The 24,578-nt window shown below is 49.8% G+C and overlaps 1 protein-coding gene across 1 annotated transcript; it reads left to right on the plus strand.

Moving 5' to 3' along the window:
* Positions 1-3,190: 3,190 nt before the first annotated feature.
* LOC149350713 (uncharacterized) lies at positions 3,191-22,960 on the plus strand. Its single transcript, XM_089576920.1, has 5 exons — positions 3,191-3,276; positions 4,526-4,586; positions 11,183-11,559; positions 12,280-12,438; positions 22,801-22,960. The coding sequence occupies exons 1-5, from the start codon at positions 3,274-3,276 to the stop codon at positions 22,885-22,887; spliced, it is 687 nt and encodes a 228-aa protein (XP_089433046.1). The 5' UTR covers positions 3,191-3,273; the 3' UTR covers positions 22,888-22,960.
* The last annotated feature ends 1,618 nt before the right edge of the window (positions 22,961-24,578 follow it).

Here is a 24,578-nt window from a genome sequence, read left to right on the forward strand (position 1 = left end):
GGAATTTTAAACAGCTGGTACCACATCCACTCTCATTATGTTGTTGTTGAACGAGCCACCGGGAAGCTCGTTCAAAACGGCGTTCACTGTAATTTTTAACAAACGCTCAAAAAATGTTCCTTAGAGACTAACAGCTGATTTGAACCCTCTATCTCCATTCCCCTCCATTCAATATTATCGACATCGTGCAGGCTCGGCGGTAGAACATAGCGCACAAAAACGAGAACGATGCAGAGGAAGACAGAATAGGGCTAACCAAAACTTTACCAGAGGAAGCAGGCTGAATAGAGGAGGTCTTTTTGGAAAGGAGAGCGACGAACCGTCTCATTGAATTTCTTTGAGGCCTGGTTCGCCTCTTGCGCCCTTCCAAACAGACTTCCTCTGTTTCGTCTGCTACCTCAGGCATTTTTGTACTTCGCCTCAATCGAAATTCGGCCGCCGCGGCCGGGATCGAACCAGCGACCTTGGAATCAGCAGCCGAACGCCAAAGTCATAGAGCCACTGCGGCGGGTGCTGCTGTCCTCAGGGATACGGTGCCATCACCGCATGGCTAATGCAAGTCCGGCGACAGACTGCACAGCGCTGTTTCTGAGAAACTGCCGCGCGTTTGAGTGCCGCACAAGGAAATTTACGAGGTCAGAGGTGAGACGTTTTTGAATACTCATGCGAAAGAACATGGGTTTGTTCTGAAGCCAGCGACCGGGACGCAACGTCGAGGGAAATATATTACACTGTACTTCTAGCTTCTGAAGAGCAGCTTGATGAATAGAGTTGTACCGCTACAGTGTTGGCGCGCAGTTTGTGTACGTTCCGTTGGCGACCACACTGGACCGGAACCAATGGACGTCCGGAGGCGCGAACGATCCATCTTATATCAGGGCATCGCTGCTATTGTCCAGAGTACCGGGTGGCAGCTATTCGCCTAATGCGTGCAGTTGTTTGTGGAGGACACTGGCGTGCGTAATGTCGTGCTCTGTGAGGCGTGGCGAGCAGCCGACCGTGTTCACTGCTGACACCGAGCAGGTCTGAGTGAGTGGTCATTCAGGTCGCGTCGTCCATGATATATACGTGAGTTGCGTTACGGTGCTTTAATTCCTTGGGAACGGCGCCGGCAACGATTTCCGCATACTGCCGAAAATACGCGTGTTAACGAGAGATGCTGACCAGTACCTTGGCTCCTCTGGACAAGCAAATTCTCAGCAAGGCAGTGCTCAAATGTATTCTCAAATCCGAGCCTTAATCGGCTTCTTGCGCAGCTTAGGAGTATAAGCCACCGGTTGATAATCGCCATACGTAATGACCCCATTTCCCCCGCTTCGCCCACACCCAGCGTAGAAGAGCTGACCAGAGCAGTGTTGATCAGGACGACCTCCCAGCCTTTGTTTTCGTAAATCATTCTCTTCCTCACTCTCTCTTTGGCAGATGCCTACATGCTGCCAGTTGTGTTTTATTTCATGGCCCAAATGTATCCGGATGCCAAGAAACGGTGCTTTGTGAGCAACAACACTTTGTTTGCTCACAAACTTTTTTCTTTTTCTTCAGCGAAATGACTCGGGCTGCGTGCAGCGCAAGAAAGAAAGGAAAGAACGAGAGGTATGCTGCCACGCAAGGTTTTACGGTGCATTGTTGTTCAGGGCGTGTCAGATTCTCACTACGTTTCGGAGTCGGGTCGGCTGTCGCGGGGTCAACGAAAGGCCTTTCCTGCAGAGTAGCACGGAGAGCCGACCACGGACTCTGTGTATCATGCATGGTCCTTTGGGTTCGCCCTTTGCAGTAGCGCAAAACTGTGAAAATTCTGTTTTGTTGTCTACGGGACATTGGACCCTGCGAAAAGCTACAGGTCCAATATCAGAATCAGAAAAGTTTTCATAGAGATTTCACGACCAAATTTAATTTTGCCGCCTCTCTGCTTCTATACTCGCGGACAAGCTTTTTCGGCAATGCAGCTGAGGTTAGGCAGAAAAGGGAAGGAGACTGGCCTTTGTTCCCGTGCAGTGGGGAGTGGGTGGTTCGGGCTATAGGGGTGCGGAAGGGTGAAGGGGGAAGTTGGAGAGGTGGTGTAATGTTGCTAGGGCTGAGGAGCCCACTCCCCACGGCCTAGTTTCGCTGCATTGCCAAAAAAGTTGTATCCCATGACCCACTCTTCTCAGCACAGTAACAAGGCGTCGGTTTGGAGTGCACCGGCTAAAATCGGCGCCCTTCAATGAAGATCTCTTTCTGTCACGCTGTGCGTCTTGTTCGGCTTGTTGCGGCTGCGAACCTGATCTTAGGGTCCAGCGTTGGCCACCATAGGTTTTCATTAGGCTGTTTGAGAACAATTTTTTCCAAGTGCATGTGCGCCTCGTCGGGTCGGAGCACATCGCAATGTCTTGAACCTTTGGTTGTTTTATTAGTATCGGCTGAACATGACAGCACAACGCAACGCTCTACTTATTTTCCTGAGCAGATTGATACATTTTTCTTTTCTTTTTTTATGCTCTTTAAGTGATGCTGATGGAGGTTGCCTTGTCCCTTCTGTTCCCTCCTTGGCGAGATATAGTTCTGCTTTTCCTTCCTTCTTTTCCGTCTCGTTTTCTTTGCGTCTCTTTCCTTTGCAAGCTCCCTCTTCCTTCCAGGTTGGCGTGAACTGTGCCCCTTCGTGTGGAAGTTTTTTCAGTCTCTTCTTACTTTCCTGAACTATATGGGTTTCGAAATGACGACAGCGGCACTAACGACACCCATGCGCCCGCTGAGCGGTCTCAATCAAGACATCGAAATTACGAGCGATTTCATCTATGACAAGGGTTAATTCTCAATATACGCAGCACGTGCGCTTTTTCGCTCTTTCTGGTCGTGCCAGTGAATGCTTTTACGATTTCCCCATTACAAATCAACCGCCGAAACGCTTAATCAGGTGAGGCTGTTGCCTGCCGCTTCGCACGTGGCAAGCTACCTTCGGCGGTTATCGCATCGGGCCCATCAGCGAAGTTCTTGCACCCGAGTCTTTTGTGGTCGGCCGCAGCCCAAGGGCGCGTTCTTGGCGCTGAATAGAAGGCCCGACAGCTGGCTGCACACCGCTGGTTTTGTCGCGTTCTGCGCGGCCTGGGACCACCGACGGCGACGGAATAGGCGGCCGCGGCGGCTGTGTTCACAATTTTAATTCGACACCACCGGCTCTCTTCTCGTTGTGCATATGGCCAAATAGGTGCCCCACTCGAGACTCGTCTAGCGGCTTGTCTCAACTTGTATGCCGGCGACGACAGTTGTCTAAGGGAGAACCGCCTCCATACAATTATGGTAAGTCTCGACTGAAACAACTTACTAGGCCTGAGCTGCCCGGAAGAATGCGTGTTGTCTTGCCGGGTATTGATTTGTGCTGCGTTATGTGGTACGAAGGTGCAGAGAAACTATATGCGAAGCTAATTATTGTGCCGGATTAAATGAGTTATAACTGCTTCCAACAAGGAAATATTTTGGTTACCTTTGGGGTGCCCGGATTTTTACTTTATCTGCGCTGAAAATGCGCAAAAGAAAGTTTATAATCCCTTTAGTACCTTTAATCATTATACGGTTCACTCTGCTCTTGTTAGATACGGTTATGTGCGTCGCGAGGATGAAGTTTCTTGCTTAGGATTCCAGAATGTCCTCTATTCTTCTGATGCTCTCGCCGAACGACCTGTGCCGAGATGAAAGCGAGATATCGCGAACTTGACTGGAAATAGATTTCAAATGGCTGAAGGATGAGAAATTAATTCCAGAATATTTAGTATCGAGGTACTACTCGGCGTACCGCCGCTTGCGTATTTGTGGCTAGAGGCATCGGAGCTGGCCAGAGTGCTACACGCTGGGTCACTCACATGTCTCTGCAGATGCTCTAGGCACACGCGAACAAAAAGAAAAACTTACGCCTTACAAACCTGATGCATAAGAGTGGAAAAATACAGCGCGAACGGACAAAAGAAAGCCCGACGGAGCAACCATGCTCTTCACCTGTCCGTCTTTTTTGGTGCCTGTACGTTGGCTCTCCTCGCACCAGTCCGCTGGGCACTTAACGCGTTTTCTCACAAAGACACCAAACGAATACTTCATCTGTCAAGCTTATTCGAAGCTTTCCACAAGAAGCTCGCGTAACTCTGCACTGAGGCACTGCCAGCTATGCACAGCGACTGGGTGTTTCCCACGGCATAATGCCCAACTCTGCGAAAGCCACGGAGCTCAGGCAGCTCGAAAATAACGATGACCAGGCCTATACCCACCTATAGGCCACCGTGACAACCACGAGTCCACAAGCCCGCACAGATGGCAAGGGAAACAACGTATTTCAAAGCGCATTCTACAAAGAATTCTCAATTATATTCGACGGTAGAGCGTATACGGATACGCAGACATCCCAGAGACACAATAGTACTCTGACTATCGCTGATTACCCTTTCTTTTCCACAAGTAGGCGAATTTTGTGACTTCATTGACAGGATCAAAGGTACAATGAGGCTTTCTGTCTAGATATCACCCCTTCATTCTTAGCAAAATATTCCTGTCATTTCAGCGTAGGTGCCAAGAAGTGGTTCTGCTCACCTCCTTACTGTTCCGGGCAGTTCTCGCTCAAGGTAAAAGTCATTTTTTTTGTTCCTTCAGCACTTAACGTTCTTTGGTACCGCTCTTGCAAGCTGTTGTTGCTGACCTAACAACAACAGAATGCATCTTAGAAGAACTCGCTTGAATAGGCTGCACTGTTACACACGAAGACGTGCAAGCCAGACAAGCACAACAACACCGCAGAGAAGTAACTGAGTCAGACTTCACAAAGACGAGGACACGACACTGTTTACTGCCCGCGTGAGCACTATAGTCCCGGCATCCGTCGAAAACTTAACAGGAAGGCGGGAAAAAAACGCGATGCGGCTACCACAGCTGCACTGGTCCCCGAGAGAGGCTTGGGCAGGTCGGAGGGGCTCCCTACATCATGTAGCCCCTGCGCAGCCGCTGCCTCTCCTGCTGCGCCTGCAGCTTCTTGATCATCGGCGACAGGATGGGCGGCTCGTACGCGATGATAGTGTCGGCGAAGAAAGTGAGGCTGTTGATGACGCACAGCGAGGCGGCCAGCAGGCCCGGCGTGTCCGCCACCCGCGTGTTGGCCTCGGTGATGTAGGTCAGGCTGGCCACGATGTAGGCCACACTGCCCAGCACGCCGTGCACGCGGTAGAAGATGGAGTAAGGCACGTCCGTGCTGCCCATCAGCACGGCGAACAGGATGATGGTGCAAGTCACGAAGAAGCAGAACGAGATGAGCGACAAGAACAGGGCGTGCGAGTCCATCAGCACGTGGTTGGACTCGGTGTCGAAGTGCGAGTACACCAGGAAGGTGAGCGCCATCAGTCCCGACACTACCTGGAACACTTTCATGGCTCCCGAGAAGGTGTTGAGGTAGTTCAGGTGCTTCGTCATGATTGCGCCGGGCGAGTCCCACACAAGAACGAGCCGTTAGTCAGCTGCGCCCACTACCGCCGGCGCCGCGCGCTCGTTGTCTTCTCCTCGTCTTCGTCCAGAACGCAGCACCCACCGCGAGAGGCGGTGAATCGCGATGCAACTATGCATTCTCCGAGTATGCAAAAGAACCGAGGTCGACAGGGGCGTTCTGCAGTGGTTTTGGCATCCGGTAAAAAGAGTACACGAGCGGGCAGATATGCTAGTTCGACCGGTTTTTCAGGCTGGAGTGCACGATATACTTTTTCGCACACTTAATTTACGTAGAACTGCATTTTAATGCGCTTGAACCAGCCACGAAATTAAGCGTCAGTTCAGATTAATTTTTAAGTCACAAGCGCTACTCAGCCCCTCATCATGTTTTTCATGTCGCTTCGTTATGCAGAAGAAGAAGAAGAGAGCCCCGTGTATATAGTATATAGCACATCCTAGTTTTACGTTACAAACTTGCCGGCAGTAACCAAACTGTTTTAGCCTTGCCAAAAATCGATGGGTAAAAGCTTCTCTCGCTATCGTTATATAGCGCTGTCGGGCACCTGTCGAGGGAGCTGCCAGGAGGCATTAAACAGAGAGGAAGAAGTGTCAGCATGGTAAGCTTGTCGCGGCCGCGCCCCAAAGTCCAGGCCTGGCCACCTCAAACGCAGTCTGACGCAGCAGTCCGCGGCCTGAGCAGCCATGACATGGCACGTGTACTACATCCGCACGTTCACGGGCTCGCTCAAGATCTTCCAGGTGGTCGCCGCGATGACCTCAATCGTCCTGCTGTCCGCGGCCCACTACGACGTGAGCACAAACTATCTGACGCTGCGCCCGCACGCGCTGCTCATGGCCATGGTGTGCTTCAGCTTCTTTCTGACCAGCCTGGTGATCTTCATGTCGGTCGTGATGGGCAGCACGGACGTGCCGTACTCCATCTTCTACCGGGTGCACGGCGTGCTGGCCACCGTCGGCTTCGTCGTGTCCGGACTGACGTACATCAGCCAGGAGAACCACGCGGCAGCCGCCAAGACCGGACTGTTCTCCGCAGCGCTCTGCGTGCTCAACAGCCTCACCTTCTTCGCCGACACCATCATCGCGTACGAGCCGCCCATCGACTCCCCGCTCGGCGTGGAGAGCAGCAAGTGACCAGTGGATACGACCTCGTGGAATCTCCTGCGTGACTGTAGCCCCTGTGCGTCGCGGCATGTTTGGTCTTGACGAGCGCGAACAAAAATGCAGCTGTACGGTCACAAGTGAGCCATTAAACTGGCAAGTCCTGCAGCTGTAAAGATTAAGCATTCAGACTTGTTGTTTTATCATGCTGAAAGCGAAACAGTGCCGCCGAATAAGAGATTTGAGCAAAATGAAGCACGAAGAAGCACGCGTTGAGGTCCTTTTTATGCAATCTTTCGCGATATTGCCTCGTTTTTAGCATACAAAAACAACAAGCACGACTTCTGTTGTTGTCCTATGTTGGAGTGGCACATACCCACAGTGGGGGATTGGCCAGGGTGTCTTGTACAATCAAACAGTTGTGAAACATCGACTCATTTAAGGTGGTCAGGGTTGAATTTTGTGCTAAAAAATTGTGAATTATAACTAACAAAAGGAGTCTCCCTGACGCAATGCTAAAATTATGCAGCTAATCGCACACTGGTTTAGGACATATCCCCTGGCGCTTGCCCCAAAGAGCAGAACTGGAATAGAAAAAGGAAGCCCTTATCTTGCGAGGGGAATCCGCAGGTAAAACTTTTCGCCGGGAAGCAAGCCGCCTACAGGAGAGGAGAAAGTGATGCTTCCAGTACATCCCGCCGGCCTTTCTTTTTTTCTCCGTGTATGTGTGTTTGCGCGCGTGTCCGGTTGCGTTCGCAGCGCAGTCCGTTCTGTGACAGCTTCAAGTACACACCAACATGTCGTTATGAACGTAGTACATGCGATAAACAATTTATCTGGCAGCCAGAAGCAACAACGAGGTGAATCGCTGCCACAGTGCAATGCAGAACTTGACTGAAAGAAACAGAACCATATTTATAGCCGCCGCGGTGGCTCAGCGGTTATGGTGCTCGGCTGCTGTCCCGAAAGACGCGGGTTCGATCCCGGCCGCGGCGGCTAGAATTTCTTTGGAGGAGAAATTCTAGAGGCCCGTGTACTGTGCGATGTCAGTGCACGTTAAAGAACCCCAGGTGGTCGAAATTTCCGGAGCCCTCCACTACGGCGTCTCTCATAGCCTTAGTCGCTTTGGGACGTTAAACCCCATAAACCAACCAAACCACATTTATAACATTGTCGATCAGGCAGACGCTTAGGGGTTACGAGGGGAAAAAGAAACTGCTACATGTTGCATGAATAGAGCTGAAGCAGTATTGCTTGCGGTTGTTTAAGGAAAGCAAAGACCTATTTTGATGCATTTATCATAGCACAATTAGGTGTAGCTACTCTAAACCACTGCCGATAGGTGGAAAGTTTCGACGAGAGAGTTGCGGAGGGCCTCAAAAAACCAAACGTGGCGTAATTTACGTAGCAGCAGCTTTACTGCGACCGATCAGAGAGTGCGCCGAATCCAAAATGTTTGCGACAGCGAACTTTTTGGATAATGCGCACGCTCGTGGTGGCACTCGCGTGCTGGTCGTTGTACGAAATGGGAGGGGCTTTGGGCAGTTGACATGGCGCCCCCATAGCTGCGCAGCCGCAGTGACTACAACGGCCCCGGTCTTTCTCGCCTACGTGATTTCCAGCGCTTCCTTTAGAGCGTGGAAAAAAAAGTCAAAAATTAAGAAAGCTGTGTTTTCAAAAGATGAGCCAGTAGGAGAGGTCGTGGCTATGCTGAGCCAACCAGTACAAAGCGTGTCCCATCCGTGTGAACCACGAGTTTAAAAGAGTAGTGCAGGCTGTTCCAATGAAACTGATACAGCGTTGTTGTACCGTATTGTGCGTTTTTATCGTAAAGACTTTCAAAATTTTTCTTACCTCAACCGCTGGCTCCTTTGCGGTGAAACTGCACACAGAGCTTGCGTATTATGGTAACTTTTGTATCGTAGCAAGTTTTACAACGGTACTTACTTAGTTGAGCCGTGCATGATGCAAAAGCGCAATCGTGTGCGTCGAGATCGGCGTACCGAAACCCAAAACACCGAGTTTTTGCTGAAGGGCGGCAGTAGCGCCATCTGTCTTCCACAACGAAATTAAACAAGGAGAACACAGCTCAGGACTTCGCGACGTCGTCCTCCGACGCTCACGGAAGCAGACGATATAAGCTGAATTGAATAAAACCATTGCACGAAAAGAAGACGTCAAACAATATTCCTTGAATGGCAAAGCCTCGTTAAAATAGTTGATTCTGGCATTTTTTCCGCTCAGTTGGCCGAAAATGTTCGAAGCGCTTCAGTTGAAGCAGACGAAAAGGCCCCCGCGCTCCTTGCAACGCTCGCCTTGTGACGCTTTTCACTGCAGACGACAGATGGCGCTACTGCCGCCCTTCAGCAAAAAAACGGTTTTTTGGGCTTCGGTACGCCGATCTCGACGCACACCATTGCGCTTTTGCATCATGCACGGCTCAACTAAGTAAGTACCGTTGTAAAACTAGCTACGATACAAAAGTTACCATAATACGCAAGCGTTGTGTGCAGTTTCAACGCGAACGAACCAGCGGTTGAGGTAAGAAAAATTTTGAAAGTCTTTACAATAAAAACGCACAATACGGTATAGTCACGTAAATCACATAGACGTACTTCTCTAAATAATTAGTTTGGTTTGATTTCGTTTATGGTGTTTAACGTCCTAAAGCGACTCACGATATATGAGAGACGCCATAGTGGAGGGCTACTGATAATTTCGGCCACCTGGGGTTCTTTACCGCGCGACGGTATCGCACAGTACACGGGCCTCTATAGCGTTTCGCCTCCATCGAAATGCGACCATCTCGGCCCGGATCGAACCCGCGTTTTTCGGGTCGGAAGCCGAGCACTGCGCCACCGCTGCGGCTAAATAATTAGTTGCAATCAAATAATTATTTCTGAACCGCTGCAGCAAGGCAATGAGTTTTAATCGCAAAGTTGTAGAACGAAACTAAAGAAGTCCAAAGAAAAAGAAGTCAAGCCTAGTAACCAGGTATAGCTTCAACCCTTAGCTTACGTAGCTGGGCTCAGCAAAGCTGAGCCAAGGGCTGTCCTTTATTGGCGCAGTTCCTGAAAGCATCGCGTTATTGTAAACATTCCTCCCACGCTCTAAAAGAAAGCGCGCGAAACCCTACACGAGATTTATGAACGACTATTAAAACAGCGGTGCTGAAAGGTGCGGGATATTCAAAGTGCCCGCGTTTGCTTCAGGCGCGAAACACACTTTATGAATTGTGGTACGTGGGGTTTGACGTGGCTACGAAGGACGCCGTAGTGGAGGGCTCCGGATTAATTTAGACCACCTGGGGTTCTTTAACGTGCGCTGACATCGCCCAGCTAACACACGGGCGTTTTTGTATTTCGCCTCTATCGAAGTACAGCCGCTGTGACCGGTATCGAGCCCGCGACCTTGGGATCGGCAGCCGAACTACAAAGCCGTTGAGTCACCGCGGCGGATCGGATAACTCTTTCTTAATAAAAGCTAATGCTACGAAAATTACAGCACTTGCAACTTGTTTTGACCTCTACAACTTAATATTTTTTGAAAAATTAATTGTCAAGAATTAAAAAAAAGCTCAGAATGATTAAGGTACTCTGTAATGCTTTATTACAGCGCAGTTCTTATGGGCCATTTCTGCGCTTGAATGGTAATGTGTTTTTTTTTTATTCTAAATGAAATAATAAAGACATTTTATTCAGATATATTTTCCCTTCTATTTATTCGAGATTTTTATTACCACCGATCACGAATTCTGGGGACCATTCAGAAGCGTCGGAGAAATTACGAGGGTGATGACGCCATAAGGTCGAGAAGCAATCAGAACCGTTGTATGTGTCACGTGACCTGCTATACCTAGCTCCACTCATCCGGCATTGCGAATAACAGCTGCGCTGTCAAAGTAATCCTGGTTGCCTTAGGCGCCGGCCACAATCTGCACTGAGGCTGCCGTGGTGGCTCAGCGGTTCTCTCGGCTGCTGACCAGAAAGAAGTGGGTTCGATTCCGGCCGCGGTGGTCGAATTTCGATGGAGGCGAAATTTTAGAGGCCCGTGTACTGTGCGATGTCAGTGCACGTTAAAGAACCCCAGGTGGTCGAAATTTCCGGAGCCGTTCACTACGGCATCCCTCATAGCCTTAGCCGCTTTGGGACGTTAAACCCCCATAAAACCAAACCAACAATCTGCACTGAATAAGCTATAAACCAAATAGTACTTTGGCCAGCCTTTTTTTTTTTAATCAAATCAAAGAAATATCTGGACAGTAGTAACCAGACAGCGAATGCATAAGGGTCTCCTTGGTAAATAGGAAGACCGCAAGAATTGCAGCCGCTCAGCGCAAGGCAGCAGTTGAGGTTATATTGGAGTCATGTTCCCGCTCACTGTTTGCTGTTTACTTTCCATAGGTAAAATCCACCGGCCAGTCTTGCAACAATTATTCGCCCTCTCGGTATTTGCCACATTAGTAACATCTAAGCAGAAGACACTAATTAAAGCTACGCTGGCCCCCACGCAACAAGTGGCCACAAACAACCAGGTCTGCCGCATCTGCATAATGCGCGTCAATATCCGATGCTCCGATGGAGCGAAATTAAGGTGCCGATCGCATGGCCGCGTCGTGTGTGCCCAGATGACGTGGCCCTCGCCAACGAGTACGCCGACCGCGTGCTGGCCTCGGTGCGCAACGACCGCGAGCTGGTGGCCGCCATAGACCCGCTGAAAGTGCCGGACTTTGGCGAGAATAGCTTCCAGATCACGGGCGGCCAGGTGCTCGGCCTGTCCGCCTTCTACCGCAGTGGCAACAGCAGCGTGCAGCTGTCGCAGGACACGGCCATCGTGACCACGCCGGCTGCCGTCAACGACGTCTTCTTTACGGGGCGCCACCGCGCGTCGCGCTTCGGCCTCACCATCACCGGGGACATTGAGGCCACGGTGAACCGAGTGCACACGCTCATCGTCTACCGGGCGCCCATCAAGGGGGGAGAGGCTCGCCTCGAGTACTTCCAGGCCAGTACATGCATATCCCTTGCAGAAATGTTTAGTCATTTGAGTCGCCCAATAGATGTTCGCTAGGAGATCGGCCCCCAAGATTGTGTTCAGCGATTCGTCCGTGCACAGCTGCTACGCGCGGCTGATAGCGATACTTTTCCACCAGATTTCGCGGAGCACCAGCGCTCCTTACCTGTAGTCGCAGCTGATTGTATACTCGCTCCCGCTAAATTTCTGCGTTCATGAATCTATAAAGACGCAAAGCCGAGTATTCCTTCGCGTGCATGCCTACAGCTGCATGTCTATACAACCTTAGAGCGCTTATTCCGTTTCTCGTTTTCAGGAATCAGTTTGAAATGGCAACTTTTCCGGGCCTTTTCGAAACAGGAAACGCAGTAAGACAAAAATGACTGAAGTGCGCCAGTGCATGATAGCCACATTTTCTAGAGCAATAAACGAGCGTGATTAGCATGCCGAGCTGTAGGTGCGATGCAACTGGATATTTTTGTTGTTATTTTCAGTATAATCAAGTTAAAGAACGTTCGCTACGCTGAATGTGTCTAAAGCGAACGAGGCACCAAGTAATGAATGACAAAAACTTCTCATTCCAGAAAACGACCCTTTAAACTTGTTGAAATGCGTACGTTAGTATATGGCTGAGTGCAAGAGGGCGACAGCTAGAACAAGGACCAAAGAGCTTAGATCTGTTATGCCGTCACCTCCTCTATCCACATGCAGGTGGACAGAATGGACGGTATGAAGGTTACGCGCATCACTGGCGTGTCGTCTGCCTTCAACTGGCTGCTCAGAATCGTGGCCAATCGCGTGGTGCGCCATTTCCAGGGCCGCATCGAGGCTGCCCTGCAGGACGAGGTCTCCAAGTTCATCTCAACGCAGGTATACTACCCGCCTCGTTTTCTGCTCCAGAAGCTGCTACATCACGAGACGTTGCAATCACATATTCAGTACTATTCTGCAGTCTATCTCGTAGTTGATAACACGCGTAACCATGAAATGTCATCGACTCGGTCTTGGCCAGGTCCCTTGATTGGGTTTCTACACTCTATCCATGGAGACTGTATAAGTGAAAACATGAGACCAGTGCATAAGCGCAGAGGTCGTTGCTCGCGACATGAAGAAAAGTAGGAGCCCTGACTCCAGCACTCGCCAGTGTATCGAAGGATTCACAGCAAGCAGCTGTACGTGCTCTATTCAGTTGGGGATAGCCTCCGATCCTTCCGGCAGCTGGCAATCATTGGTGGTGCCGTCTGTCATCTTATACTTGCCGTCCTAATGTTCGAGACGTCTAGTAAAGACGGCAGCGAACGCAGCGGCAGCTGAAGCAGGATTCAAGCTGGATGCGCTCAAACACGCTGTGAACGCCGAAAACACAGCGGCGATAAACACGAGGCTGCCACGCAGCGTCGTGTTTATCGCCGCTGTGTTTTCGGCGTTCACAGCGTGTTTGAGCGCATCCACCTTGAATCTGCACAACGAGTAGCGCAACTTGTGTCGCGGCGACAGCAGCATTACACTTAAGAGAGTTTTGCCGCCGCGGTGGCTCAGCGGTTATGGTGCTCGGCTGCTGACCCGAAAGACGCGGGTTCGATCCCGGCCGCGGCGGCTAGAATTTCTTTGGAGGAGAAATTCTAGAGGCCCGTGTACTGTGCGATGTCAGTGCACGTTAAAGAACCCCAGGTGGTCGAAATTTCCGGAGCCCTCCACTACGGCGTCTCTCATAGCCTTAGTCGCTTTGCGACGTTAAACCCCATAAACCAAACCAAACTTAAGAGAGTTTTAGCGAAGTGCATACCACCTACGCCACTGTTAGCGCGGCAGCCAGTGCGCATGCGCAGACGGCCCCGAGGCACCAGCTGCGCCTGGAGTTGGCTTGCACATGGCATGTAGGGGCCATCTGCGCATGGGCATTTGCGGCTGGCGACCATGGCAAGTGGTGACGGAAGACGGCATACATACGCCACGCTATAACTCTCTGCTGATAGAAAGTTTTATCATCGTGCAGACGTAATATCGTGGAGACAAAGCAGATTAACATATGCCTGCTGCGCACGCGCAGTGGCAAGAGCGCGGCTCCCCTGGCTCTACCTCCTGCAACTCTGCGCGATCAGCAGGCGTATGTTAATCCGGTACACATCTACGCTAATACGTCTACGCCGTGCTAAAACTCTTCATTAGCGGCTTAGTTGACGCTCCCGTCCGTCTTACAGTGTGCTGGCGATGGACGGCTTTCCCAATTTGAAGAGCGTCAAATTGAAGCAATTCGTTTCGTTCAAATTGAAATAACACACGAAAGGGCACAAAGTGCAAACTTCGCCTCCGCTGCCCGCGTTCAGGCAGTTGTTGTCTTGGCTATCAGCCATGTTTACTTATTTTGCCTGCACAACACTGCGTATAAAAGGGGTAGCTAGGGAGCTTTAAAATGAACGAATGTATGAATGAATTATATAAGCGTTTATTGGGAAAAAAAAGCTGGCTCGTTGACAGAGTGGTATAATGGAAATCAGTGGGGGTAAAGCGCGAAAAGAAAACACGTATCCCGTCTCCATGAAGGAAAGGCGTACTTACCAAGAAAAGATAAACTTCCTCGGCGCCTGGCAAACAGACATGTTGAATTAAGAAATGTAATGGTTATACAATATTTATTAACAATACAAAATTTTTTCTCATAAACCAAACAACAAACACTGGCTTACTTAACCAAACAACAGACACTGGCTTACGGGCAAGTTAAAAAAAAACTGGAGACAGCAACTTGACAAGTCCTAAAACCCGTTTCATGGCAGCAGCAGAGCAAATTAACACGGAAAACTATCACTAGTGCGGGCGGAAAAACTACAGAACATACTGCTGTGGAAATGAAAAGAGGGAGATGTTTAGCTCGAGGGGATTACTGGCAGGCACTGTGCATATACAGCTACCGAAACTGCGAAAGATTTATGAATGTCTGAAAAGAAAAATTAAGTTCTCAACGCAGGTGCTTGTGGAGGGGCAAGAGTTGTAGTGAGGGAAGTCAAAAAGTGGATGAAAGTATTGTAACGATAGCAAGTAAATTGGGCAGCATTCTTCTGAAATGGTTCTCCTTTATCACAACCAGACCTTTTGTGCGCCTTTATACGGTGAATAAAAACTATTATTTGGCGAACGATCGGTAAACGCTGCTGTTCCGGCTATTGTGGTCGTTTATCGAGATTTTTTTCACGGCGGCCGCTGCACAGCCGAACACCAGGAGCGTGCTCCGCACTAGGGAGCCAGCGCGAGCACGGAATTTTTAGCTAGACAGCGCGGAAAGCACTAACGACCGCCATGCGCTGCAGCAAGCCATGGGAGGACCGCTTATAGGCGCTCAAAGTGGGGCTCACCTGCAGGCGCATTTTGGACGGCTAGCTCTGACTGACAGCGCAATAAGCACCGTATACAGGCCGAGGAACCACATCGCGCTCGCAAACTCTTTTCACCAGACAACGAAGGGCCAGGAATTCGCCGCTTTGGATGCTTTTAGCCGAACATCGCCTACTCCCGTGGAACGAACCAACCATACAGTTCAAATGTTTGTCGACATTTGCGACTCCCGTATACCACGAAGAGGAAAGTACAGCAGGTACGTCGCATGAGGAGCCAGCAGTCGCGCAAGCCTTAGAGAAGTTGGAGAGATCACCCTGGACGCCCTTCTCAGGCGTATTGTGGCAGTGTACATGTCACGTGTGCTGGATTGTGTGTTAGTGGACATGAACATTACGTCTTGCACATTGCTTAAGCAGCTCGTTGATAATGACATCTCTCTCTCTTTTTCTGTCATTCCCTTTCCCCAGTGTGGAATAACACGCCAGACAAGCTCCTACGGCCGACATCTCCACCTTTCCTGCCATTGGAGCTTTCCCTCTATCTCTCTCTATCACCTTCTTGAAACTGCAGTCATTGAAAAAACGCTTTGTACTGCTGCAGATAATTCGACATCTTACGTGAAGACATGCAAACGCCTGTAAAAAAGCGGTCAGACTGCCGCTCTGGCTCAGTGGCCGGGGCTTTCTGTCGCTGGGCACAAGGTAGCGGCATCTTTATCTCCTTTCGCTCCCTCCTCCATCATTCCTCATGGATCGGTTGAGGTGTCCACTGAGGGTGAGACAGTTACTGCGCCTTTTCTTTCTTAATGAAACATTGCGCTTGCGTTTTTGCTGTCGTAAATGGCTATGGTACTAAGGTTTCCGAATGCAGCTGAAGGTGCGATGGCTAGATAGTAAATTGTGGTGCATAACGTCCCGAAGCGGTACATGTGCGATGAGGGACGCCCTAGTGGAGGGCTCCGGATAATTTATTTAGACCACCTAGCGTTCTTTAACGTGCACTGACATCGCACAGTACACGGACCTCTAGCATTTTGCCTCAATCGAAATGCGACCGCCTAGGCCGGGATCTAACCCGCACCTTTCGGGTCAGCAGCCGAGCACCATAACCACTGAGCCACCGCGGCAGGTTGGCAGGATAAGGAACCTTTTTATTGGTGCAGGTGGCGTTTAGATGGTATATAGGCACCAAAGATCCAGTTGCATGCCGGGGACAGATTACGACTGTGCCCGATAACGCGAGTTCCTGGCAGATTTCATTAACGAGACACATGCACCTTTCCGGTGAAACGCTGAAACCTTGCTTCTGGGGATATGAAGAAGTGATCGATGCTGCCCGCTGAAGTCTTGCACGCATCTGGAGACGCGTCACAGAGGAGGCCTAAATGCAGATGTCATCGGCGTACATAGATATCTGGACGGTGTTGGGGAGGTTCTCAGGGAGGGCGAAGAAAGTCAGATTAAACAATGTAGGGCTAAGAACACCGCCCTGGGGCACGCCACGGTAGGTGTAATGCGCAGGCGTCGGGCTATCTTCACACTGGATAAAAAATTATCTTTTGGACAGATAGCTCTGTATCCACGCAAACATCCGACCACCGATGCCCACAGTTTCCAGCGCATCAAGGATGGCCTCATGGGCCACGTTGTCGTAGGCACCTTTCACATCAAGAAAGAGTGCCACTGAAAAACGTTTTAATCGCTTCTGTTGTTGAACCATGGATACGAGACCAACGACGTTGTCAATAGAAGAGCGACCCCGCCTGAAGCCGGCCATAGCGTCGGGGCATATTTTGTAGTGTTCGAGATACCACTCAAGGCGCGACAAAATCATTCTCTCCATGGCCTTTCCCACGCAACTGGCCAAAGCTATTGGGCTATGCGATGAGAGCTCGAGTGGAGATTTCCCTGGTTTTAGTAGGGGCACCAGTCGACTCGATTTCCATTCAGAAGAGCGTGTTGTCGGGCTAGTTCGTGAGGAAAAGCACCGTCGAGCCAAGAGTCGTTGTAACGTTTGAGGAGCTCTTCTCGCGCGTCGTGGCCAAGGTGGGACAGCGCAGCATACGTGATTTCATCTCGCCCTAGTGAAGACGAACGCCGACATCCTGCAAGAGCAGCGTCGAGTTCCTCGCGAGAAAAAATGATATCCATAGCTGATTCCCGTGAGGCAGGAGGAACACGCCGGGAACTCGAAGCAGTCGTTACACCCGCAATTTTCCTCATGCTACCTCAGACTGCTGTCGATCTTGATAGACAGCCAACGCATAGAATGGTTGTCTTTGCTGTGGAAACATACGGAGGCCCCGCAAGTACGCCATATGAGGGACATGGGCTTGCGGGGATCCAAGTGCTGACAGAAGGACTTCCAGCGCAAAAAGTTCATAGCATGTATATATCTGTCGCCTAAGGCAGGCTAAGGGACCTAAAACACTGTTCATTGTTAGAGGCACTGGGGAGAGCTTTTCCATGCAATGTTCATAGAACGCACGCTTGCCAGGATACGCAGGGTATTCCACAGTTTCGACCGAGCCGCAGTTGTCGCAAAGCGGACTATTCATTTGTCCGAAATAGCATCCCAGGCCGTTTGTAAATGAGAGCGTTCAGGCGAAGTCGGTGGTAAAGTGTTTCCAGATGGCGAGGAGTTCTGGGTGGGAGTCTTGATCTGAGATGTGGGTCTAGTGAGCAAAGAAATTGGTAGTGATGTGTCTGCAAGCTCCAGAGCCGATACGTTTCTTCGGAAGCAAATCTTTTGACCATGTGGGACGCATCAGATTTCGTGAATAAAGTCCAAATGTATCTCCGATCTTGGCGGCCTTTACGGACCGCTTCATCTGCTTTTTCATTGGCCAGAATGCCACAGTGTACTGGTATCCACTGAAATGTTAGACGGAACAGACGCTCGTGCCGTCGTGTGTTCCTTCTTTGTTCCGTCTTGTTACGCGCTGTTTTACGATCATGACTGTTTCACGATCATATGGCATAGTTAATAACATGTGGGCTCTGCATACACAGCTTTAACTGCGCATAAAACATGTTTACAGTAATACACTTTCACCTATTAGTGCATGGTCAACTGTCAGCTTTTCTGCATTTCCACCACTTAAGCATGGAGCATAATTTGTCTCAGTAATTCTGTGGCAAAGGACACGTTGCAACAAAGTAGCAGGTTTTCGGGCAATAGGTGAAAGTGGTTGGTTGGTTTGGTTTACGGGGTTTACCGTACTAAAGCGACTCAGGCTATGAGGGACGTCGTAGTGAAGGGCTCCGGAAATTTCGGATACCTGCGGTTCTTTAACGTGCACTGACATCGCACATTACACGGGCCTCTAGAATTTCGTCTCCATCGAAATTTGACCACCGCGACCGGGATCGAACCCGCGTCTTTCGGGCCAGCAGCCGAGTGCCGTAACCACTGAGCCACCGCGACGGGGCAAAAAGACGATGAAATAGCTGAATATAACTATTACGCTCCAGTCACCTTTTAACATGTGAGTGAAAAAGTGAAAGAAGAGATGATGCCCTCAGGCTTAATTGTGTTCAGGACGAATCAGACACGTGCACCAAAAAGTAAGACAATGCCTAGCATCCACTCCATCGACAGAGGAATCCGCGCGTGCTGCAGCCTGGAGCCAGTACATTTTACAGACCGTGGGCAACTTGCCGTAGTCTTTCAGTCGTCCCAAGGTAATTCGATCCTTTTCGAAGGGAGAGATTAGCCTGCCTGATGAAATGCCCTTCTCTCCCGGCCATTGACAACCACCTACTATATCTATGGGAGGCCAGAAGAAGTCTCACACGGCGGTGGAAAAGGCAAAAACATAACCGCAAGCTCAAGATCGCGACATTAAGCTTGCAAGCAGAAGAGTATGCACGATCCCTGGCCAAAAACAACTGGTTGGCCAAATGCGACTCCATGAAAGGCAACCTTAGCACCAATGCGGCGTGGAGTCTTCTTAGATGTTTGATAGAGCCCTCCAAGTCTCGCGGGGATCAGCAACGTAATCTCAACTACTTTATCTCAACAGAGCCCTACACGGCTTCGCGGGCACGGACCAGCAGCTAGTTGCAGCCCTCGTGAGCAAGTACCTCTGTACAGTGAAAGACAACGAGCCAGTACGATATTATGAGGGTATGGACAATCCGGACCTGGACAGAGAGTTCGAAGTCGAGGAAATACAGGCGGCGCTTATGGCCATGAGGCGGGGCACGGCGCCAGAGAATGACAGGGTGACGGTGGGATTGCTTGTCAATCTCAATCAGCAAGCGCTTGAACATCTCACGCAGTACATCAACGAATGCTGGAAAAGTGGACAGTTACCCAGGACATGGAAGACGGCTGATGTCAGCTTTATTCCCAAGCCTGGAAAGGAGGTGAACATCAATAACCTCAGGCCCATCTCGCTTTCGTCGTGCGCCGGGAAACTGATGGAGAAGGCGGTACACATGCGACTTTCGACGTATATAGAAGACCACAATATTATACCTCACATAATGTTTGGGTTTAGGGCACACTTGTCAACCCAGGAAGTGTTACTGCAGCTGAAGATGGAGGTTATCGATCCCCCGCGCAAACAAAACAGTAGGGCCATACTGGCATTAGATCTGAAGGGGGCTTTCGACAACGTGAAGCATTCCAAGATTCTGGACAATCTACAGGGTACTCACTGCGGAAAGCGTACCTTTAATTACATCAAGGCTTTCTTGCAAGATAGGCAAGCGCACATCAGGATTGGCGACACGAGGTCCGAGGCGATACTCATGGGTACCAGGGGGACGCCTCAGGGAGCAGTCTTTTCTCCACTGCTCTTCAATGTTGCCCTCACGCACCTGCCGGAACAACTTAATGCCATAAGGGGAATCCGCCACACCCTATACGCGGATGACATAACCATATGGACAACTGAGGGAAACATGGGACAGATGGAGGAGGCCCTCCAGGAGGCTGCCAGTACGGTTCAAAAGTATGCAGAAGAATGCGGACTGCGCTGTTCCCCGGACAAGTCGGAGCTCCTCGTCCTGCGAGGGAAGGGGGATACTGCATCGCTGGAAATCTCGGTCCATGATACACCTATTCCTGAGGTGGAAACAATACGGATTTTGGGGCTGCTCATTAATAACAAGGGTGTGAACGCAGCAGCGATCACCAAGCTCCGAACGGTGTGCGAACAAGCCATCCGTATGATATCTCGGATCACAAGCAAGAAAAACGGCATGCAAGAACAGGATACCCTTAGACTAATACAGGCCTTTGTCATCTGCAGGATAGTGTACGTGGGCCCGTACCTTCGTTTGAGGAAGACTGATCTAAACCACCTGGACGTTATCATTCGAATGGCTTATAAGAAGGCACTCGGCCTACCCATGAAAGCATCTACGGAGCGTCTACTAAAACTAGGGGTACACAACACGGCTGATGAATTGATTAGCGCCCATCTTACAAGCCAGGTAATGCGACTGGCCACAACTACGACCGGCCGCAGGGTCTTAGAAGATTTAAACATCAGCTTTCCGCAGCAAGTGGCTGGGAGACAAGATATACCTAAAGAGTGGAAGAGCAAATTCCTTACGCTTCCGCTTCCCAAAAACATGCACCCGGAGCATCATCATGCTAGACGAGTGGCGAGGAGCAAGAAGATGAACGAGTGCTATTCAACAGAAGAAGGAGCCTTCGTGGACGCTGTGGGTCCTGTACAAGGAATATCAACAATCTCAGTGGTGCACCAAATGCAAGTAGTGGACGGGCTTTCAGTTCGTAACGGGGATACACAAGCTATGGAGGAAGTAGCGATAGCCCTAGCCGCAACGCACTCCGCATCTAAATACATAGTTACAGATTGCCAGGCGGCTTATAGAAACTATATGCGTGGCAGAATCACGCCGCTAGCCTGCAAAATTCTTAGTCAATGTAGGACTTCAGCTGAACGGAAGGAATTAATATGGGTACCAGGTCACCAGGGAGTTGAAGGAAACGAGCGCGCACACGCTTCGGCCCGAGCTTTTCTTCCCCGGCATCCTTCTACGTCCTCCCTTCCTGATTCAGGCTCCCCCTCTCCGCAAACGACATATTCAGAAATATTGAAACATTTGCGCCTTGAAAGGCAGACACTCCCGAGGCCCGCTAAGGGTCTCAGTAAATCAGAGGAATGTCACCTTCGCAGGCTACAAACTATGTCTTTCAATAACCTAGCTACGCTTCACGCCATTGAGCCCGAGTCCTTTTCGGCACAGTGCAAATTTTGTGGCCAGAAGGCAAACTTGTACCATATGGTATGGGCTTGTCAGAAAAATGATAGCATTGACATCATAAATCAGCCAACGCGGGAGGGCTGGGAGGCAGCCCTGTCCAGCTCGGACCTCGAGGAACAACGAGCCCTCGTCGCCAGAGCACGGGCAGCGACTTTCACCAACGGCGTCCCGGACTAGGGACCCGATCAGCCTTCCCTTCAACTAAGGCATTGTGGCTTTAATAAACGTTTTCATCAACATCGTCAGAAGCATGACCCGAATAATTAGTGATTTTATTCTAATGATCACATTCGCAGGTTGCGTTAATGATCACAAGGTGCGTTATGCCCTCGTTATACCCCGAGTTAGCCTGTTTGTGCAGAGGATGAAAAAAATAAAATATAATCGAATAAATAGAGCTGTTACACTATGCTCGCCCTTGTCACACATTTGAGACCACCAAGGTGATTTGTGCACAGTCGCGTACACATCCGTATAAAATTAGTAACAAGTTAAAAAACTCTTCTTTAGACCTCCAGAGACTATTTACGAGGAAAAGTTTTTGTTTTTTTCAAGGAAATGGCGAATGGTGCCTGAAAGGGTTAGAAGTCCCGCCATTTCCTTGGGACCTCAGAGCGCTTAGTTCCCTAATCCGAAGTTGTTTATTCACCCTTAGCGAAGGTGACCTTGACAGGGACAGTGACACGCGCTGTGCAACTTTCTTTTGCATTTTCCAACAAATAATCTCTCGTTCTTTCACAGTAAAAAATCTGGCTATTTCTACAAGAGTGTGCAGCGATCATGAGCTTGTTTTTCCAGTTTCTGCAGCCTGCTTATCGTTGGGTGTCTTTCCCATCCTCGTTTTATCCGCCTCAACAAGCTCCAAGTCTTAACAGCTAAACGAAAAGACTGGGTGCCAATGGGAGCGCTGTCTCTCAGAACCTTGCGTGCAAAGCGTCGTTGCAGCATGAAATGGCCATCGCAGATGCTTCGAGTCGTGGCGTCTCCATACATGAAGGAACAATTGTCCTCCAGCCTTTCACCTGTCATTTGGCTGTGACAACGTGTTGCGTCCCACCCTGATATATTACACACCGCAAACAACAGGGGCATTGCAATTTTATGCTTTCTTTGTGCATGTAGCGTTCGTCTGAAATGATGTACTACTGCTACGTCCGCCGCTTAAGAACGTGGGTGGCGCTGGTGAACACTCTCAAGGTTAACATGTGGTTGTTTTTTCTTCTGCTTTTCTAATCAATTAGCTTTAAGCGATAACATATTCAGTAATATTATAAACTGATCAACGCCACAAAATAAATAAATTAATTAAAAAATCCCCTGTGCCCCTTGGTTTCTGTGGCTGTTGGCTTCTCTCACTGCTATGAAGAGTTTTGCACGAAGTATACTTCGGTGAACACCGTAGCACTGCAGCTGTGCTGGTTACTGGCGCTCACGGCTACGTGCGTGTCTGAGAGGGGGGAAAACAACATCCATCATGAACTTCAATTCACGTGCCCAAGAACGATATGTGCGTGCACTTTTCGCAGATATCTCCTTCAGGCGACGCTGCATCACTCTAGGCAGCCGTTATTCCTGATAGCATCCTGATAGTAACAAGGCTTTAATTGTCGAATGGTACCTCCTCTCACGCCTTCTTCCCTCTCGTTCACAGGTGGACAAAAGCCGGTTTCCGGCGCTCTCCGGCAATGGCAGTAGGTTTTCTGGCGAAACCTTCGCCTATCCCGGTGCACCCTTCTGAAAGCGGAACTCGTCGAGACGTCTACGCCTGGACGCAACAAACGAATGCCGTTACAATGATAATAATAATAAAAAAAAAAAACAACGCCACCGTTTCAGTTCTTGAAGTGCACCCGGTCATTCCACTGATGCGGAATCATTCACGCAGGCTGAAGGTCTTCCTTGTTACGCCCTTTGGCCAAGGCGGTATGACGGGCCTGTGTGCATCATTTTATTTCCGTGCTTTTGGCGTGTGTGGAGTTTCAAGCACGCTGTACGTTTCCAGCGGAGGCTATGCCAGCCTCGAGCTTACTGCCGTCGGCCGAAGATTATACTTATGCAGTGACGCTCGTAGGTAAGAGATAATTTTTTATAGGTGGGCACCCGGAGGTGCACAGTTTTGCTGCAGTATAGTCCTCTTATCAGTATTGTCATATACTGCTGAAACTGAAACGGCGATTCAGCGTCTCCTTACCAGTACCACCCTAACGCTTGCCCCTCTGTGCTAGGATTTTACAAGACGACCAAAATGGCCGACTATGCACAACACGCCAAGTGCCTAGCTGCCACACATGAATACCCGATATGGAGCTACCCAAACTACGACGCAGCCAGAGACAGGGCACTCAGTACCTCTCCTGGGAACATTAGACAGTGCTCTAACACAGCCTATTTCCCCAAGTCACAACCAAGCCGCGGCGGTGGTTCAGCGTTATGGCACTCGGCTTTTGACCTGAAAGTCGCGGGTTCAACTTCGGCTGTGGGAGTCGTACTTCGATGGAGGCGAAATGCTAGAGTCGTGTGCTGTGCGACGTCAGAGCAAGTTAAGAACCACAGGCGGTCAAAATTACCCGGAGCCCCCCACTACGGCGCCCCTCATAGCCCGAGTCGCTTTGGGACCTAGAGTCCATAAAACCAAACGGTACCTTCACTGCCTGCGCAGATCCTTATTCCAGTTCTCCAGAGCAGATGATGGCCCAGAAGGCATGCCCTTTCTAGAGTACCTGCCTCGAGCCATGACAACTGCGGTACTTGCAACTTCATCCCCAATGCCCGTATGATGCAGATGTAGCCTTTTTTTTTCTTTCAGATGGGAAGGAGGAGAGAGGGATGGCAGGGAGAAAGGCATTTAACAACATTCTTCTGACAATCTGCCATGTCGACCTCAGTTTACACTTTTCTTGTAGAACAGCCCAATGTCATGAATATTGTAATCTATCTTGTTTCAGTTTACCCTTTGTGGAACCGACAGTGCTGAGTGATTCTTGTAGTCATGGAGACCTCAGTTATCCCAAAGACATATGTATATATAATCGTAATGAAGACGTTTTGGCGCCCCTCTAATGGTCTCTCTCTTCATGCCACATCTGACGTGGCACTACGTCCAGCTCAGCCGTATTTTTTTCTCTGTGGTTGTCTGTGGGTGCGGTAGGAGACGTATTGGAGAGAGCTCAGTTCAAATGGATTGATTGCTGATGTATGTTCCACAACTTGTTACACGAAGTTTCCTTGTCGGCGCATTTTGCACGATCAGTAGTGATAGTAAACTGCACTTCGGCAATTCTGTACAGTTAAAATTACTCAGTATTTAGCATTGCAAACTCGAAACAACGAGCTCTTCTCCCCACACAGAGGCATGGCTACCAGTAGGGACTTGTGAACCTGGTCGCAATAAAAAAAAAGACTAATGCTAATCAATTTCAAATGAACAGA

This window comes from Amblyomma mixtum, chromosome 3 (assembly GCF_055824585.1).
Source record: "Amblyomma mixtum isolate Tamu chromosome 3, ASM5582458v1, whole genome shotgun sequence".
Classification (NCBI taxonomy): Eukaryota; Metazoa; Arthropoda; class Arachnida; order Ixodida; family Ixodidae; genus Amblyomma; species Amblyomma mixtum.